The sequence below is a fragment of the Sciurus carolinensis genome, chromosome 5 (assembly GCF_902686445.1).
Source record: "Sciurus carolinensis chromosome 5, mSciCar1.2, whole genome shotgun sequence".
Lineage (NCBI taxonomy): Eukaryota > Metazoa > Chordata > Mammalia > Rodentia > Sciuridae > Sciurus > Sciurus carolinensis.
Window position 1 is genome coordinate 151,434,221 of NC_062217.1, and position 18,153 is coordinate 151,452,373.

At 40.5% G+C, this 18,153-nt stretch overlaps 1 protein-coding gene across 3 annotated transcripts in view; it reads left to right on the plus strand.

Moving 5' to 3' along the window:
* Positions 1-18,153, plus strand: part of Cnnm2 (cyclin and CBS domain divalent metal cation transport mediator 2) — a 142,232-nt gene that overhangs the window by 110,350 nt on the left and 13,729 nt on the right. For all 3 annotated transcript variants that reach the window (XR_007108758.1, XM_047552990.1, XM_047552991.1), the window contains exon 5: positions 15,837-15,930. Coding sequence is in view for 2 of the 3 variants with exons in the window: in XM_047552990.1 (XP_047408946.1) it covers positions 15,837-15,930 (94 nt within the window). In the remaining variant the exon portion in view is untranslated. The remainder of the gene's footprint in view (positions 1-15,836; positions 15,931-18,153) is intronic.

Here is an 18,153-nt window from a genome sequence, read left to right on the forward strand (position 1 = left end):
CTTTTGCTGAGGCTGGCTTTGAACTCGCAATCCTCCTGCCTCAGCCTCCCAAGACACTGGGATTACAGGCCTGCGCCACCACGCCCTGTTTCCCCAGTCCTTTTTATTTTTTATTTTGAGATAGGGTCTTGCTGAATTGCTAAGTCTGGTCTTGAACTTGCAATCCTTCTGCCTCAGCCTTCTGAGTTGTTGGAATTATAGGTGTGCACCACCCAAGATTTGGTTCTTTTAAAAGATTACCAAAACTGGGGCTGAAGATGTAGCTTAGTGGTAGAGCGCTTGCCTCGTGTGCATGGGGCTCTGGCTACCAAAAAAATAATAATAATAAAATCAATATTATCTTTCATAATTAGTGTGATTAAAGAAGAAAAAAGTTCTTGTTCTCTAAAAAAGCAGCTGGAATAAAAGATTTGATAGGGAAAAATCTAACTTTGAAAAACTTATTTCTTTATCATAGAAACAGGATGATATGATAGTCAAATAAATATATTCTTTATAATACGGACTTTATCCTAAAACCTGATAAGATCATGGTTCAGTGATACTTTTTAACATTGATGTAGAATTTCTCAATAAAAAGGCCACAGATAATAACAATATACCCAAAGAGTTATTCATTGTGACTGAGACTGAATTGGGTTTATTTTAGAATGAAAGGTTAGTTTAATTTAAAAATGCAACATTAATTAAAGTAATAAAAAATTGTTATGCTTGTATCAATAAATATCAGAAAGGCAACCAAGTTAAGCATCTACTGTTGATTTTACAAAGCAAAAATCTTTTTAAAGACTATATTCTAAATAGTATCCAGGTAAAAGTGCTATCAACCTGTCAGATTCTTAAGTTAGCAGTCTCACATCTAAATAAACCATTGTTTTACAAAGCTATCTGTGCAAATGTATTTATAGCAAATCTATTAATTATAAAATAGAACTATTTCACATGCTCAATAACTAATCAAACTCTGAGATATCATAATATGAGGCACCAGTATGTAGTAAAAAAACAGAAAGCACATGCAAAAGTATATCAAGTAAAAAAAAATTGCGTATGCACAGTAATTATAACTGCTATAAATTGTTTGCCTAATAAAAATGGACAAAATATAATAGGTCACTGAATAACTTATACAGTTGATGTTATACAACAAAGGACTCAGTAGTTGTTTGAGGAGTAAAATGTCTAAATAAGCAAATGAAAGAGTGTGATAGCTTTTCCTCAGCACAGGACCAGATTACAACGTTTGTAAACATAAGAGATGATGGGGCTGGAGTGTGGCTTAGTAGCCGAGCTCTTGCCTCGCAGGTACAAGGTCCTGGGTTCGGTCCTCAGCACCACATGAAAATAAATAAAGGTATTGTGTCCATCTACAACTAAAAACAAAACTTAAGAAAAATAAAGATAAACAACAAAAAAAAAGAGAGATGATGGGAAAACAAGGAATAGCTGTTTTCTTTGCCATTTAAATATATATCTTTTTTTGGTGGAAGGTACCAAGGATTGGACTCAGGGGCACTCGACCACTGAACCACATCCCCAGTCCTATTTTGTATTTTGTTTAGAGACAGGGTGTCACTGAGTTGCTTAGTGCCTCCCTTGTTGAGGCTTTGAACTTGTAATCCTCCTGCCTCCGCCTCCTGAGCTGCTAGGATTACAGGCACATGCCACTGCGGCTGGCCCAGAATATCTTTTTTTCCTGGAGTTACTTTTTCTTGATTCCATGCTTCAGATTAATGTTACTTTTTTCTTTCATCACCTGCCTATCCACACTCTATCAAAGCTTCTGATGTGAATTCAAAAGATATTTTTCCTAAAATGGTTATTGTTCTTTTGTGAAGATGGCAGGTGGCATCTTGGAATTCATATGGCTCTTGACAAAACTATGTGATTTCACCTGTTATTGGGAGAATTTAAACTTCAGTATTGGCATTTTTTGAATGAAAGAGTATATAGGAATGTATCTGCAATCTTGAGCCAAGTACAGATAACACACCTATTTTAAAGAAAAATACAACTGGGACACCCAGCACTAACCCTATTTTTTAAAAAATTTATACTATTTAAATATGTATAACTATAAAAATGGGTACAAGCCTGTTTGGCTTAGAACTCTGACTATAAATCAAAACAAATTTATACGTTAATATGTAATTCTGAATGTGTGTCTACAGCCATACCACCCTGAACGCGCCCGATCTCCTCTGAATGTGTAAATGATATTGTTTGGCCCACCTAAAAGCTCGGTCAGCCCAGTACGATGCAGGATGGTGTATTTCAAGGCCCCTTTTTTCTTTTTCTTTTTTTCTTTTTTTTCTTTTTTTGGTACCAGGGATTGAACCTTGAGCCCGGGGCACTCGACCACTGAGCTACATCCTCAGCCCTTTTTGGTATTTTATTTAGAGAGAGGGTTTCCTGAGTTGCTTAGTTAAGCAACTTGTTAAGTTGCTGAGGCTGAACTCACAATCCTCCTGCCTCAGCCTCTTGAGATGACAGGTGTGTGCCACCATGCCCGGCTTCAGGGCTCCTTTTCATTCAGCAGACATGGGCTACTTTAATGTTGGCATAGTGAATTTGGTTTCCATGGAGCCTGAATTAATTATTTTGGTGTGAGTCCCACTGTATCTGCTCTCTAGCTCAGCATCCCTCATGCTTTAGTGGGCATCAGAATCCCTAGGGATCTGTTGAACATAGAACCTGATTGGGTGGGCCTCAGGTAGAGACCGCCTGCGTTTCTAACAAGTTCCCAGCTGGTCGAGTATCATGGCTTAGCCACAAGACGATTCCAGTCACTGTCCCACAACTTGGTGCCAATGCATTTATGAGAACTTTGTTAGAAGATGGTCAACCAGATGGTTGAAAATATATATGTTAATTTTTGACCAGAAGAATATGTACATGCATAAATAATACAGACATATATACATGTGTATATATGCGTGTGTATATGCATATATTATGCATATATATGTGTGTATATATATATATATATATATATATTTTTTTTTTTTTTTTTTTTTTTTTTCCCAGTTATGGGTATTGAACCCAAGGTGCTCTACCACTGAACTTTACCTCCAACCCTTTTTGGTTTTGTTGTTGTTGTTGTTTTTTAATTGACAGAATGTTTTTATTATTTGTTTATTTGTTTTTATGTGGTGCTGAGGATCAAACCCAGTGCCTGACACATGCCAGGCAAGTGCTCTGCCACTGAGCCACAGCCCCAGTCCTCTCCAACGCTTTTTAAGGATTTTATTTCGAGATGGGGTCTTGCTAAGTTGCCGGCACTAGCTACGAACTCATGATCTTCTTGCCTTGAACTTGTATCCTCTTCCTTCATCCTCCCAGGTAGCTGAGAGGCATGTGCTACCATGCTGACCACCAAAATTTAAAAAGTAAATGTTTATGAAGCAAACTTGGAACCCCAGGCCTGCATCTGCAGTTCTGGATGGAAAGCCACAGGCATCTTTGGGTGGCGCTTCCTTCTTGCTGGGGCTGCTGGGGAACCCTTCATGTTTGTGCCCCTGGCGTTTAGTCGCCTCTTCTCTGAAGGCAAGCCCTACTGGATGCTTTAGGGTAGTGATCCGAAAAACAAAAGTGAGACCGAGTGTAAGAGGATCTCAACTTGAGGGCGAGCAGGGATTCTGGTACCCGAGAAAGTCACCTGCAGCAATCTGGCCACTGTGAGCACTCACGTTTGCCCCACCGTACTCGTGCTGTACCTGCCAGGACAGGTAGGACCACACTTCAAGGCCAGTGACAGCAGCAGACTCTGCAGACATATGGGTCTACAGAAAAATTGACAAGAGATCATCCAAGACCTTTATCCAAAGAAAGGTGGGGTTCTGGGCTAGATTTTTACTTGGGAAGCCAGCACTGCTTGGCATTGTGAGATTTCCTGTTTGTCAGTTTACAAATAGAAGCCCTAGTTCCCTCTGGGAATCCTAGAGTCTGTCATGTCCTGTCCTGATTTTTTGTTTTGGTAATATGATAGTCAACTTATGAATATTTCAAAAGTAAAAGCAATGTGTTGCTCCTTATGTGTGGAAGAAGTTATCTGAGAAGACACCTAATTGATTTGGAGCCTGGCAAGTCATTTCATCATGGGGATGACCCTAGTCTGTGTAATGGTGGGGTTATTTGAAAATGATCTCTTTTTGGAGCCACTGACACACACTAATGAATAGAAAATGTGTTTCCTGGATGTTCCTAAAACCTGCCTGTCAGAAGAGCTCAACTCCTATAGAGAGGGCACAGGGTCAGGCGGTTGTTAAAACTCATGGGGCTGCAGAATCATAGACTGCTAGAACTGAGAGACCACAGGGATCCTTTCATCTATTGTGATTTTATAAGTGGAATAAAATTAATGTAGTGTGCAGTTCCTAAGTGCTGATACTACAACAGTTTTTATCACTTTGAGGCAAAATGAGAAAAAGATGCTCACAATGAGTGTTTCCAAAAGATGTATGTATTCAGTTTGAAGTCCTATTATTCTGAAATTATGTTTTCTAAATCTTTGGGGTTAAAATATCTGGTCTTTTATGAAATGATGGTAACAGAAGAAAATGAAATAGAAATCTGGCAGCCCTATAACTGTCACACATTGCGGGGGGAGGAGTGCTTTACTAGTTCTTGGAACTCAAATGTTCAGGGGCCACTAACGTGGTGTGTCCATACCCAGCTTCCTGCAGCCTGATGATCTGGACTCAGCAGCTTCTAGAAGGAAGATGGCTGATCCTCCCTGGTCTAGGGCCTGTATTGATGGACAAAGGATGACATCTGAAGTCAGCTGAGATGACTGTGGCCTTGTGCTCTGATCTTCAGCTGACCTTGTTTGGCAGACCAACAGCTGCTGTGCCTTTCTGCATATCTATTGAGAGGTCAAGGCATGTAGTTCCTAGAGCTGGGGCCATTGTTCACCGACAACCTGCAAGCATTGACTCCTAAACTTTGCTGCTTGCTAAAATCACCTAGAGGACTTCTTTAAAATCCTATTGCCAAGGTTGTACGCCATGCTAGTTAATTCAGTGCAGACTTCGGCTGCACCCTTGGGTCAAGTGGGCAGAGCTCCGGGCCCCAATACTGCGAGTTCTGCCCCAAGTAAGGTTCCTTTCCAGGAAGCAGGCACAGGGCTTTCCCTCAGTCCTGTTCTGGTTGTGACTCTTGCCTTGCTGGTGCTGATAGTTTGTCACAAAAGAATTGTGAACTGACACTCACTTGCAGAGACTCAGAACACACATGGCCTGGTACTTACAGTACAAACCACCAGATCCTCTGTAGACCAAAATGGCTGTGAGACTCTGTTCTACTTGATTCTCTGTGCAGAAGTTCAGGAAGAGATGGACTTGCAGCCACTCTCGAGATTCCAAACTACAAACAGGTTTCCAGAGAGCATATTAACTCTGATGGAAAATCCTGGGTTAGTCCAGGAAGAGATGGATAAGTAATTGGCACAGATAGGCCATTAAGCACTTCTGTTTTATTGCTCTTCATCTCTCTTTTGTGTAATTTTCTTTTTTATTTAAAATAATTTCTTTTCATACAAGTATATAGAGTAATAATATCTGTCTCATTCTACCATTCTTCCCATCCCCATTGCCCCACCCCTCCTGCCCTCACTCCCCACTGCATAATCCAAAGTTCCTTCATTTTTTCCCTACCCACCCCTCACTATGGATCAGCATTCACTTATCAGAGAAAACATTTGGCCTTTAGATTTTTGGGATTGGCTTATTTCTCTTAGTATGATATTCTCTAGTTCCATCCATTTACCTGAAAAAGTCATCATTTCATTCTTCTTTAAAGCTGAGTAATATTCCATTGTGTATATGTACCACATTTCTTTATCCATTTATCTGTTGTGAAGGGCATCTAGGTTGGTTCCATAGTTTAGCTGTTGTACATTGAGCTACTATAAACACTGCTATGGCTGCATCACTGTGTTATGCTGATTTTAAGTCCTTTGGGAAACTGAAGAGTGGGATAGCTGGGTAAAATGGTGGTTCCATTCCAAGTTTTCTGAGGAATCTCCATACTGTTTTCCAGAGTGGTTGTACCAGTCTGCGGTCAACCAACAATTATGAGTGTACCTTTTTCCCCACATCCTCGCCAACACTTATTATTTCTTGTATTCTTGATAATTGCCATTCTGACTGGAATGAGGTGAAATCTTAGAGTAGTTTTGATTTGCATTTGTCTAATTGCAAGAGATGATGAACATTTTTTCATATTTTTGTTGATCAGTTGTATTTCTTCTGTGAAGTGTCTGTCCAGTTTCTTAGCCCGTTTATTGATTGGTTATTTGTTGTTGTTGTTGGTTTTTTTTTTTTTTTTTTTTTTTTTGTGTGTGTGTGTGTGTGTGTGTTAAGCTTTTTGAATTCTTTAAATATTCTAGAGATTAGTGCTCTATCTGAGGTGCAGGTAGTAAAGATTTTTTTCCCATTCTGTAGACTCTTCACATTCTTGATTGTTTCCTTTGCTGTGAAGATGTTTTTTTAGTTTGATACCATCGCATTTATTGATTCTTGATTTTACTTCTTGTGCTTTAGGAATCTTGTTGAGGAAGTCATTGTGTAAGCCAACATGATAGGGAGTTGACCTACTTTTTCTTCTATTAGGCATAAAATCTCTGTTCTAGTGCCTAAGTCTTTGATTCACTTTGAGTTGATTTTTGTACAGGGTGAGAGATAAAGTTTTAATTTCATTTGTTACATATGGATTTCCAGTTTTCCCAGCATCATTTGTTGAATAGGCTATCTTTTCTCCAATGTATATTCTTGGCACCTTTGTCTAATATGAGATAAACATATTTATGTGGGTTTGTCACTGTGTCTTCTGTTCTGTACCATTGGTCTACATGTCTATTTTGGTGCCAATACCATGCTGTTTTTGTTACTTTTGCTCTGTAGTATAGTTTAAGGTCTGGTAATGTGATGCCTCCTGCTTCACTCTACTTGCTAAGGATTGCCTTGGCTATTCTGAGTCTCTTATTTTTCCAAATGAATTTCATGATTGGTTTTTCTAGTTCTATGAAGAATGTCATTGGGATTTTAATAGAAATTGCATTGAATCTATATAACACTTTTGGTAGTATGGCCATTTTGATAATATTAATTCTGCCTGTCCAAGAGCATGCGAGACCTTTCCATCTTCTAAGGTCTTCTTCAATTTCTTTATTTATTGTTCTGTAGTTTTTATTGTAGAGGTCTTTCACCTCTTTTGTTAAATTGATTTCCAAGTATTTTATTTTTGTTGAGGCTATTGTGAATTAATTTTCCTAATTACTCTTGCAGTGTATTCATTGCTTATGTATAGAAATACATTTGATTTATGGGTATTGACTATATCCTGCTACCTTGCCAAATTCATTTATGAGTTCTAGAAGTTTTCTGGTGGAATTTTTTGAATCTTTAAACATAGAATCATGTCATCAGCAAATAGTGATAGTTTGAGTTCTTCTTTTCCTATTCTTATCTCTTTAATTTCTTTCATCTGTCTGATTGCTCTGACTAGAGTGTCAAGAACAATGTTGAATAGAAGTGGTGAAAGAGGGATCCCTGTCTCATTCCAGTTTTTAGAGGGAGTACTTTCAGTTTTTCTCCATTTAATATGACGTTAGCCATGGGCTTAGCATAGATAGCTTTTACAATGTTAAGATATGGTCCTATTATCTCTAGTTTTTCTAGTGTTTTGAACATGAAGAGGTGCTGTATTTTGTCAAATGCTTTTTCTGCATCTATTGAGATAATCATATGATTCTTGTCTTTAATTCTATTGATGTGAAGTATTATGTATATTGATTTCCATATGTTGAACCAACCTTGCATTCCAGGGATGAACCCCACTTGATCGTGGTACACTATCTTTTTAATGTGTTTTTGTATGCAGTTTGCCAGAATTTTATTGAGAATTTTTGCCTCTATGTTCATCAGGGATATTGGTCTGAGGAAGTAGCTTCTATTTTTTTTTCCTTGATGTGCCTTTGTCTGGTTTTAGCCTCATAGAATGAGTCTGGAAGGGCTCCCTCCTTTTTTCTTTCATGGAATAATTTAAGGAGTATTGGTGTTAATTCTTCTTTGAAGGTCTTGTAGAACTTGGCTGAGAATCTGTCTGGTCCTGGGCTTTTCTTGGTTGATAGGCGTTTGATGGTGTCTTCTATTTCATTGCTTGAAATTGATCTGTTTAAATTGTGTATGTCCTCCTGCATCAGTTTGGATAGATCATACATCTCTAGAAATTTGTCGATGTCTTCAATTTTTCTATTTTACTTGAGTATAAATTTTCAAAATAGTTTTTAATTATCTTCTGTATTTCAGTAGTATCTTTTGTGATAATTCCTTTTATCACAAATTTTAGTAATTTTGAGTTTCTCTCTTAGCATAGCTAAGGGTTTATCAATTTATTTATTTTTTCATAGAACCAACTTTCAGTTTTGTCAATTTTTTCAATTGTTTCTTCTCAGTTTCTTTGATTTCAGCCCTCATTTTAATTATTTCCTGTCTTTTGCTGCTTTTGGTGTTTATTTGTTCTTCTTTTTCTGGGGCTTTGAGATGTAATGTTAGGTCATTGATTTGTTCACTTTTTATTCTTTTAATGTATGAACTCAATGCAATGTACTTTCTTCTTAGCACTGCATCCCAGAGATTTTGATATGTTGTACTGATGTTCTCATTTACCTCTAAATGTTTTCATTTACCTTTTATTTATTCCTTGATTTCTTCTTTTATCCATTCATCATTCAATAGCATGCTGTTTAGTCTCCAGATTGAAGTAGCTTCTATTTTTTTTTTAATCATTGATTTCTACTTTCATTTCGTTATGAACTGATAGAATGCGGGGTAGTATTTCTCTTTTTTTGTATTTTCTATGAGTTTCTTTGTTTCTTTTTCTGTTTTAGAGAAGGATCCATGTACTTCTGAGAAGAAAGTGTATTTCCCCAATGATGGATGAAATACTCTATATATGTCTGTTAAGTCTAAATCATTGTATTATTTAATTCCATACTTTCTGTGTTTAGTTTTTGTTTGGAAGATCTATCCAATGGTGAGAGATTTGTGTTAAAGTCACCCAGTATTATTGTGTTGTGGTCTATTTGATTCTTGAAATTGAGAAGGGTTTGTTTGGTGTATGTACCTGCTCCATTGTTTGGGGCATATATATTTACGATTATTATGTCTTGTTATATATGGATCATATGTCTCTAGAAATTTGTCGATGTCTTCGGTATTTTCTATTTTGTTGGAATATAGATTTTCAGAGTAACATCTCGTTATGTATTTCAGTGGTGTCTGTCATGATATTTCCTTTTTTCATCACGAATTTTAATAATTTGAGTTTTCTCTTTCCTTCTCTTTGTTAGTCTGTCATGATATTTCCTTTTTCATCACGAATTTTAATAATTTGAGTTTTCTCTTTCCTTCTCTTTGTTAGTGTGGCTAAGGTTTTGTTTATGTTGTTTACTCTTTCAAAGAGTCAACCTTTTGTTTTGTCCATTTTTTGAATTGTTTCTTTTGTTTCAATTTCATTGATTTCAGCTCTGATTTTAATTATTTCCTGTCTTCTACTACTTTTAGTGTTGTTCTGTTCTTCTTTTTCTAGGGCTCTGAGCTGTAATGTTAAGTCATTTAGTTGTTGACTTTTTTTTTTTTTTTTTGCGGTGCTGGGGATTGAACCCAGGGCCTTGTGCTTGCGAGGCAGGCACTCTACCAACTGAGCTATCTCCCCAGCCCTTTATTCTTTTCTTGAATGCGCTCCATGCAATGAATTTTCCTCTTAGTACTGCTTTCATAGTGTCCCAGAGATTTTGATATGTTGTATCGTCGTTCTCATTTACCTCTAAGAATTTTTTTATCTCCTCCCTGATGTTTTTTGTTATCCATGCTTCATTCAATAGCATATTATTTAGTCTCCAGGTGTTGGAGTAATTTCTGTTTTTTATTTTGTCATTGATTTCTAACTTCATTCCATTACGGTCTGATAGAACACAAGGCAGTATCTCTATTTTTTTGCATTTTCTAAGGGCTGCTTTGTGGCATAACATATGATCTGTTTTCGAGAAGGTTCCATGTGCTGCTGAGAAGAAAGTGAATTTGCTCACTGATGGATGGAATATTCTATATATGTCTGTTAAGTCTAAGTTATCGATTGTGTTATTGAGTTCTATGGTCTCTTTGTTTAGTTTTTGTTTGGAAGATCTATCCAGTGGTGACATGGGTGTGTTAAAGTCACCCAGAATTATTGTGTTGTGGTCTATTTGATTCCTGGAATTGAGAAGGATTTGTTTGATGTACATGGATGCACCGTTGTTTGGGGCATAAATATTTACAATCATTATGTCTTCCTGATTTATGGTTCCCTTAAGCAGTATGACATGTCCTTCTTTATCCCTTCTGACTAACTTTGGTTTGAAGTCCACCTTGTCTGATGTGAGGATGGAAACCCCTGCTTGTTTATGCAGTCCATGTGAGTGATATTTTTTCCTGACCTTTCACCTTCAGTCTGTTGATGTCTTTTCCTAGGAGGTGAGTCTCTTGAAGACATCATATTGTTGGGTCTTTTTTTCTTTTTCTTTTTCTTTTTTTTTTTTTTTTTTTTTTTTTGCAGTGCTGGGGATTGAACCCAGGGCCTTGTGCTTGTGAGGCGAGCACTCTACCGACTGAGCTATTTCCCCAGCCCACCTCATGGAATATTTTGTTGAGAATGTTCTGTAGTGCAGGCTTTCTAGTTGTGAATTCTTTTAACTTTTGTTTATCATGGAAAGTTTTTATTTCATCTTCAAATCTGAAACTTAATTTTGCTGGATATAAAATTCTGGATTGGCATCCATTTTCTTTCAGAGCTTGATATACGTTATTCCAGAATTTGGTGTTGAGGGTCTGGGTTAAGAAATCAGCTGAGATCCAAATTGGTTTTCCCTTATATGTAATTTGATTTTTTTTCTCTCACAGCCTTTAAAATTCTATCTTTATTCTGTATGTTAGTCATTCTCATTATAATGTGCCTTGGTGTGGGTCTGCTGTAATTTTGTATATTTGGGGTCTGTAAGCCTCTTGTACTTGATTTTCCATTTCATTCTTTAGATTTGGGAAGTTTTCTGAATTTGTCTTTGAAAAGATTGTGCATTCCTTTGGTTTGTACCTCCATGCCTTCATCTATTCTGATAAATCTTAAAATTGATATTCTCATGTTATCCCATATTTCTTGCAAGTTCTTTTCATGGTTTCTTACCATCTTCTCTGTGTGGTCAACTTTATTTTCTAGAGTATATATTTTGTCTTCATTTTCTGAGGTTCTGCCTTCCAAGTGGTCTAGTCAGTTGATGATACTTTCCATTGAATTTTTAATTGAGTTTATTTTTCCCTTCATTTCGAGGATTTCTGCTTGATTCCTTTTTATAATCTCTGCCTCTTTATTGAAGTGATCTTTTACTTCCTGTATTTTTTCTCCAATACCATTCTTTATTTCAAAGATCAATCTATATATTTTCTAAACTCCTTCTCTGACATTTCTTCTACTGTGTTGTCTTTGGATTTGATTTTTGGAATATCTTGGTTTGTTTGAGGCACTTTGTTCTCTTGTCTTTTCATGTTGTTTTTTTGTCTTCTCATCTAGCAGTATGGATCTGTGGCAGTACAGTTTCTACCCTGTAGTCTTATAGTGTCCCTGAAGACTTCCAGTACCTCACCTTTAAGGGGGAGACCAATATTAACAGCAGCCAAGGCAAATGATATACCACTTTAAACCAAATGGCTCCTATTAATGCACTCACAGTTTTGTCACAATAAATAGAAATAAAGTGTCCAATTGTCTACACTATAAACAGTAAGTTTGCTAAAATGGTTTACTGTGTCAGATGATGGACAGTGAAGAAACAGAAGTAGTGTAAGATGTGATGTTTATGAGGGAGAGGGAGAGAACATAGAGGTAAAAATTTATAGTAAGAGCAAGGGAGGAATTAATAGAGGTTGGCTGTTAGTATGAGAGAAGTGAGAAAGTGAGAAAGAGAATTCAGGGAGACAGGTGGGTGAGAGAAAAAATATGTACAAATTTTTTTAAAAAAGTAAAAATATAAGAATATACAACAAAACTATCATATACTATTTAGACATCCCACTCCTCAATAAGTTGGTGCATGAAAAATATTTGGATTCAAAGATGGTAGAGGTGTGAGAGAGAGGGCAAAAAAAGAGGGAGAAAAAAGAGAAAATTCTCGATGGAAAATTGAATGAAGTTTCTACTGGCTTTCAAAAATTTTCTCACCTTCCCTTATCTAACCCTGATAGGTGGGGTTGTCTGAAGTTTGATGTTAGCTCCAGTACAGTGGGTGCCAGACTGGTTGGGTTGGGGGAGCCAATGGCAGTCTTCCCACCATTACAGCTGGCCCCTTCCATCCCTGCACACCTCAGGACTCATGGAGCTGGAGAGAGCCCCGTTTTCTCCAGTTTCTTCAACCTCTGCACCCCTCAAGGAACTACCCCTGGTCTCCAGCTTGCCAGACCCAGACTGGCCCACACAAACCCAACTGCAATCTGACGGACCTGGGCTTAAGCTTCCCCAGGCCCAGTCTTGCTGCAGTCCCAAGATCTCAATGCCCTTTCAATTTGCAGAGAGACCACCAGGCATGCACTCACACAAAGGGGCAACCCTGCAAAGAGGCAGCCAGATGGCAGCCACTACCACACCAAGCAGAAAGACCTCAGGTGCATCCAGACCTACAGGTACCCCAATATATCTCCAGGCCCTGACCTGAGTCTCCAGACTGAGGTGGCCACGGTGGTAAACCTGCAGGCCCTGGCCATTGTCCCAAGATGGTGGCAGCCATGTGTAACCAAACCTGTAGGTACTGTGACAATGGACTTCCAGGCAACAGTGGGCAGCAGGCAATCTGCTGGCGGTCTGTGGGTAGTCTGCAGGCTAATGGTGGACAATCAGCAGGTAGACATCAGGTGGTGGGTAATGGGTAGGTGAAAGGTGGGTGATGGGCAGGCAAGAGTCGGGCAAATGGGCAAATGGTGGATGATAGGTGGCAGTCAGTGAGGATACACACTCATCAGGTGAAATGCTGGCAGATGGCAGGTGATCAAGGTGGACCAATGGGGTAAACAGCAGGGGATTGGCGGGCAGTGATGACTGCCTCGCAGAGAAACCATATTTCCTCTGCTTGAATCCTGAGTTACAGGGCAACAAGGAATGCTGCCTCCCTCTAGTCCGCCATCTTGGATCTCCCCCTATTGCTCTTCATCTCTGTCCCTGCCTTGTCTTCCCTCCTCTCTAGGGGACCCTGCCCTCTCTGGCAACAGTCACTGTGCCTACATCCCATTCTTCCTGCCAGCCAACTTTTGCCTTCCATCAGCACCTCTTCTCTTCCACACTGATTGAACATGGCCCCTGGGTCCTGCGCATCCTTCCTTTGACCCACTCTGTCCTGTTGCCAGTTGCCCTTCTCCTTCTTGGGGCAACCTGCTGCCTTTTCCACCTTCAGTCCAGTGTCTGATTCCTCTCTTCTCTGTGAGATGGAAATACCCTTGAGGGCCACCAGCAACTCCTTCTTCAGCTCTCTTGCTCTCCTTGACCTCCCTATGGTCATTCATGCTGCTGACCGACCTGTATCACGAACCCCCAGCCACACTGTGATGAAACACTTGTGGGACTTCTCTAATTCCACTTTGGTTTCTGGTTTTTCTCCTCTTCTTGGTCATAGTCTGTGGGTTGATCCTTTTCTGTTCCATTTGTCTGTTTGCCTCCACTCCAGATCTGTCTCCAATTCTGATCTTCTCCCCAGGTTTCTTCCATCTCCACCTTTGGAGCCTCTTCAGAAGGCCTCATTCTGAACTGGGGTCTTCCTCTCCTCCCAGCCTTACCGCTCGTGCAGCTCTGGCCAGCATTCCATGTCCACCCGAAGCCTTCTCAGATGGCTCAGCCTCTGTTCAGATGACTGACTCCCTCCCACTCCCAGCCCTCCTCTCCCTGACAGTTTCACAGAGCTGTTTGTTCCTGACCCATGGTTTCTCTCATTGCAATATCTTCCCAGTTCAACAGCCACCACCCTAGCCCGTCTAGAATATCTTCCTGAAACCACGTTCCCCTGCCCAAGAACCCACCTGCCCTAGTCCATTATTCCTGGAGCCCTGTGCTCCATGCTCCTCTCACCTCCTTCCTGGTGCAAACCTGTGAAACTGGTGCCTGCCATCACCTGCCTCTGACTTTCACACCCGCTCCTTTCTCTTGGTGCAACCAGATCCTGCTCATCCTTAGACTTTCCTTCTTGTGTAAAATGTGTCTTTATCAAGAATAGGAAGTAAAGGTTTTTTCTTTGATCTCCTTATATTCTTCTTGTCTTTTGCCCTTTTGTTTATTAGCTCACGTCATTGGTCTTCCTGTGCTGTCCTCTACCCACAGGACTGTAAGCTCCTAGAAGGCCAAGGCTGCCTTCCCGTGGGCTCCACAGCACCTCCTGTGGGGCCCTGTGTGCATGGCAAGGGTTTTCAGTATCCACTTATTTGCAGGTTGATTTGAAATTGTGGGTTGAGGGGTTGGGGACATAAGGCTCAGGGTTCAAACACAAGCACTGCAAAGAAATAAAGTTGTGTGTAATTTGTAATTTTAAGTTACTTTCTTACAGCAAGAGAATTGTCTAGGACTGGTAAAAACTAGTATTTCCATAGAGTGAAGAAAAACCTAAAAGAGGGGCACAGATAGTCTTCCTCCTGAAGAAGACTATTACTAATTACAGAAAGAGCTTCTGTAATTGAGAATTTAATATAGGATAACTTAAGAAGGAGTGATCAGAATAATGGAGTTCATATTAGTTGGTAGCATGTGTAGCATGTTTGGTGACCACTAAATATGAGCCTCTCTCTCCTGATTTATAAGAGAGATAATTGTGTCTGCGACATAGAGTTATGAGCATTAAATGAATTAATAAAATATCATGAGGTGTTAGCACAGCTACCTTTTGATGCATGGTTGCTTAATGTTTGTTTACCCCTTGTAAAGAAAGTACTGAGCGGATGCCCACTCCCTGGAGAGGCAGTCACAGGTAATGTGAGCAAGAGCCGTTCTGACCCTTGCTTGGGTGTCTAGCAGTAAGACTCATATGAGAACATTGCGTAGTCCAGAAAAGGCATGTGGGGCACCTCCTGTGGTTTTGGGGCTAGAGGGATGGATGAGGCAGTCTTTCCCAAAGAAATGATAATGGTAGATAGGTTGCAGACAAGTTAGAGAAAGGGAAAGATTAGGGGAGGCACAGGGAGTTTTTTTCAATGGAAGGAGACTTGCTAGGCACTTTTCCAAGATGATAAGAAGGCCCGTGTGCCACAGTGCCTCCAGGGAGCTGGCCTGTTAGGTCTCTGCTCAGTCGCTCAGGACACAGGGTTTGTGAGATTAGAGTGGGTTCTGTCCAGGACTTTGTTCCATGGCCACAAACCATGCTGGCCCTTGACCCCGATTCTGCCCCAACTCTGGGACCCGCAGGCCATCTTGGGCAGCCACTGCTGAGCACCAACTCAGCATCTGTCTCACTGATGGAGCAACAGCACCATCTTTTTGTTACTGGAGGCTCTTGAAGAGCCCAAGAACTAAGGATGCTGGAAAATATTTAAGTGGACTCGCAGATTGTAACTGTCACACTTATATTATCACCTGCATGTATCCATCCAAATCCAGTTTTCCTATAAAGATGAATTAACCCCCTCTTTAACATGAGAAAAATTATCTGAAGCTTTGCTTCCTTGGGATTATTGGAAAAGAAATTTAGATAAAAACCCGAGGAAGGACCAAATTTTGTGTTAACTGTGCACATAGACTCATGTGGCCAGACTGAACATCCCCTTTTCTTTCCACAGGGGAAAGTGGAAGTAGAAGCTGGAAAAGAAGGGATGAAGTTTGAAGCAAGTGCTTTCTCATACTACGGCGTCATGGCCCTGACAGCCTCTCCAGGTGAGTTTGGATCTTGATTCTCAGGGTGGAGCCTTGCCTTCACCCACTTCTGCGACCAGCTTTCTGTCTGAACCTGCCAGCTGACCGTATTTTTTGAACTTTTTAGTGATGTATATCATATGTACAAACATGGTACAAATCCTAGGCATACATCTTTGTGAGTTTCCACACACTGAACATGCCTGTGTGGTCCAGCATCGAGGTTAAGACAGAACATCACCAACCCCACAGAAGCCCCCTCGGGCTTCCCAAGTCACTCTCCCCAGAAGCAACCACCATCTTCTTGAATGTATGAATGGAATTACACGGAATCTGCTCCCTGGAGCTCTGCTCCCTCGGTTTACCACATTCATCTGTGGGTTTGTGTGTGCTTGTACACTGTTTCTTGCTGCCTGTATCCACTCTGAGAATCTACAGCAATACATTTGTCCTTTTCACTGCTGATGGACACTGTGTAGTGTCCTTTCCTGTTTGGGGCTACTTGAATTGTGTGACAGAACATTCCTGGCCACGTCTCTTGATGAACATGTGCGTGCTGAGGTGGAACTGCTGGGCGTGGCATATGCGCTGCTTCAGCTTTAGTAGACACTCCCCAGTAGTTTCCCAAAGTGTTGGGCCGGTTACATCCCTGCCTGTTCTGGGAGGGTTCCAGTTACTCTCCATCCTACACTTGAGTCTTTTAATTGTTAACTTCTCTAGAAATTCTAACTTGCATCTTCCTGAAAGTGAACAAGGTTATTGTGTAGCTACAACCTATAGCCAGCTGTCCTTATCTAGAGAGTGGGCCATTTGAGTTGTCAGCTAAGGGGTGGGCATGCTGTGGTGGATTAACCAAGTTCTCTGTGCAAAAGATTCCAAGGTGCCATAAAGCTGCACTGGTCCTAGAAGGGCCGTGAACTCGGATACCTGGTATGCTGGGGTCTTGAGTGGCACCTCTGCATTTGCTTTAGAGGGCATTCACTTACAGTCCTACCCTGGCAGGAACTGGTCGGCAGGTAGACAGGTGCCGGAGTGCCACCTTGTGGCCAAAATGCCAAATGATAGACTGTCTTAGGAAACAAATCTTCAACCTAAAAATAACCCATCCTAAAAAGACGACTGTCACTTTTGAAAACTACTCTTAAAAAGGGAGAGGACATCCCTAGACAAGTCTGTTTTTGTGATGTTTGTCTTTATCTACTGTGCCATGCAGTAGGCTGAGGGACCCAAGCAGTTACAGTTAGAAAACCAGTGCATTGGGCTGGGGATAGCTCAGTTGGTAGAGTGCTGCCTGTCAAGCACAAGGCCCTGGGTTCAATTCCCAGCACCACAAAAAGAAAAAAAGAAAAAAAAAAAAAAAGCCAGTGCATTGTTGGATTTTCCCCAAATTTCTAAACTTCCTTTGGTCCAGATGCATCTCCTCACTCTCCCATGCAGGTGTGTGAGGGCCACAGGTGCTGGCCAACTGCTGACCACACCCAGTATGAACACGGGCTTTTCTGACCCTAATTAGAAGGTGTATCTAGGGTAAACTTGAAGGTACTCTTCCATTTTTACTGTTAGCCTGTGTGAGAGAGGCTCTTAACCTGACACGAGGAGAAGATCTGGGTACAGCTGCAGTCCCATCATATGTAGGCTGTGTGACATTGGCACAGGTCCTTGTCTTCCTCATTGTTAAAGGAATATGATGATATTACCTCCTGTGATCACTAGGACAGAATGCAGCGCTCGTTCCACAGCGTGCCGTAACCTCTAAAACATAAGCAGAAGGTCACACAGTAGGAAGGTGTTGTAGTTGTGACTACTTTTGGCAGCCAGCTCAGATTAGCCCCAGGTTAGAAGAACCTTCTGTGTGGTAGCTTTGAAAAGACAGAAGTCTGACCTATGCGCTTTCATTGATGCTGGTTCTCTAGACTTAAATATTAGCACAGTGCACATTGAACTACATTTGAAGGACAAATGTCATTCAGAAGAGGAAGTGAAGAGCGCCCCTTCACCAGCAAAGCCCTGGGGTGGCAATATCCTCCCTCACCTAGTTTGGAGCTATCAATAAAGAAGGGAAAATTAATTAACAGTATTTCATTTATTCCAAAGCCCAGACTTTTGCTTGACTTTACATCTAGCTCTTTGGAATTTTGGATATTCATTGAGGGATGCATTTAGTGCAGGCACGTCAAGATAAAGAGATGCCTGTTTCTATTTATTAAAGTTAGTTGTCTGGAAAAAGCCCACAATCCATGGTTT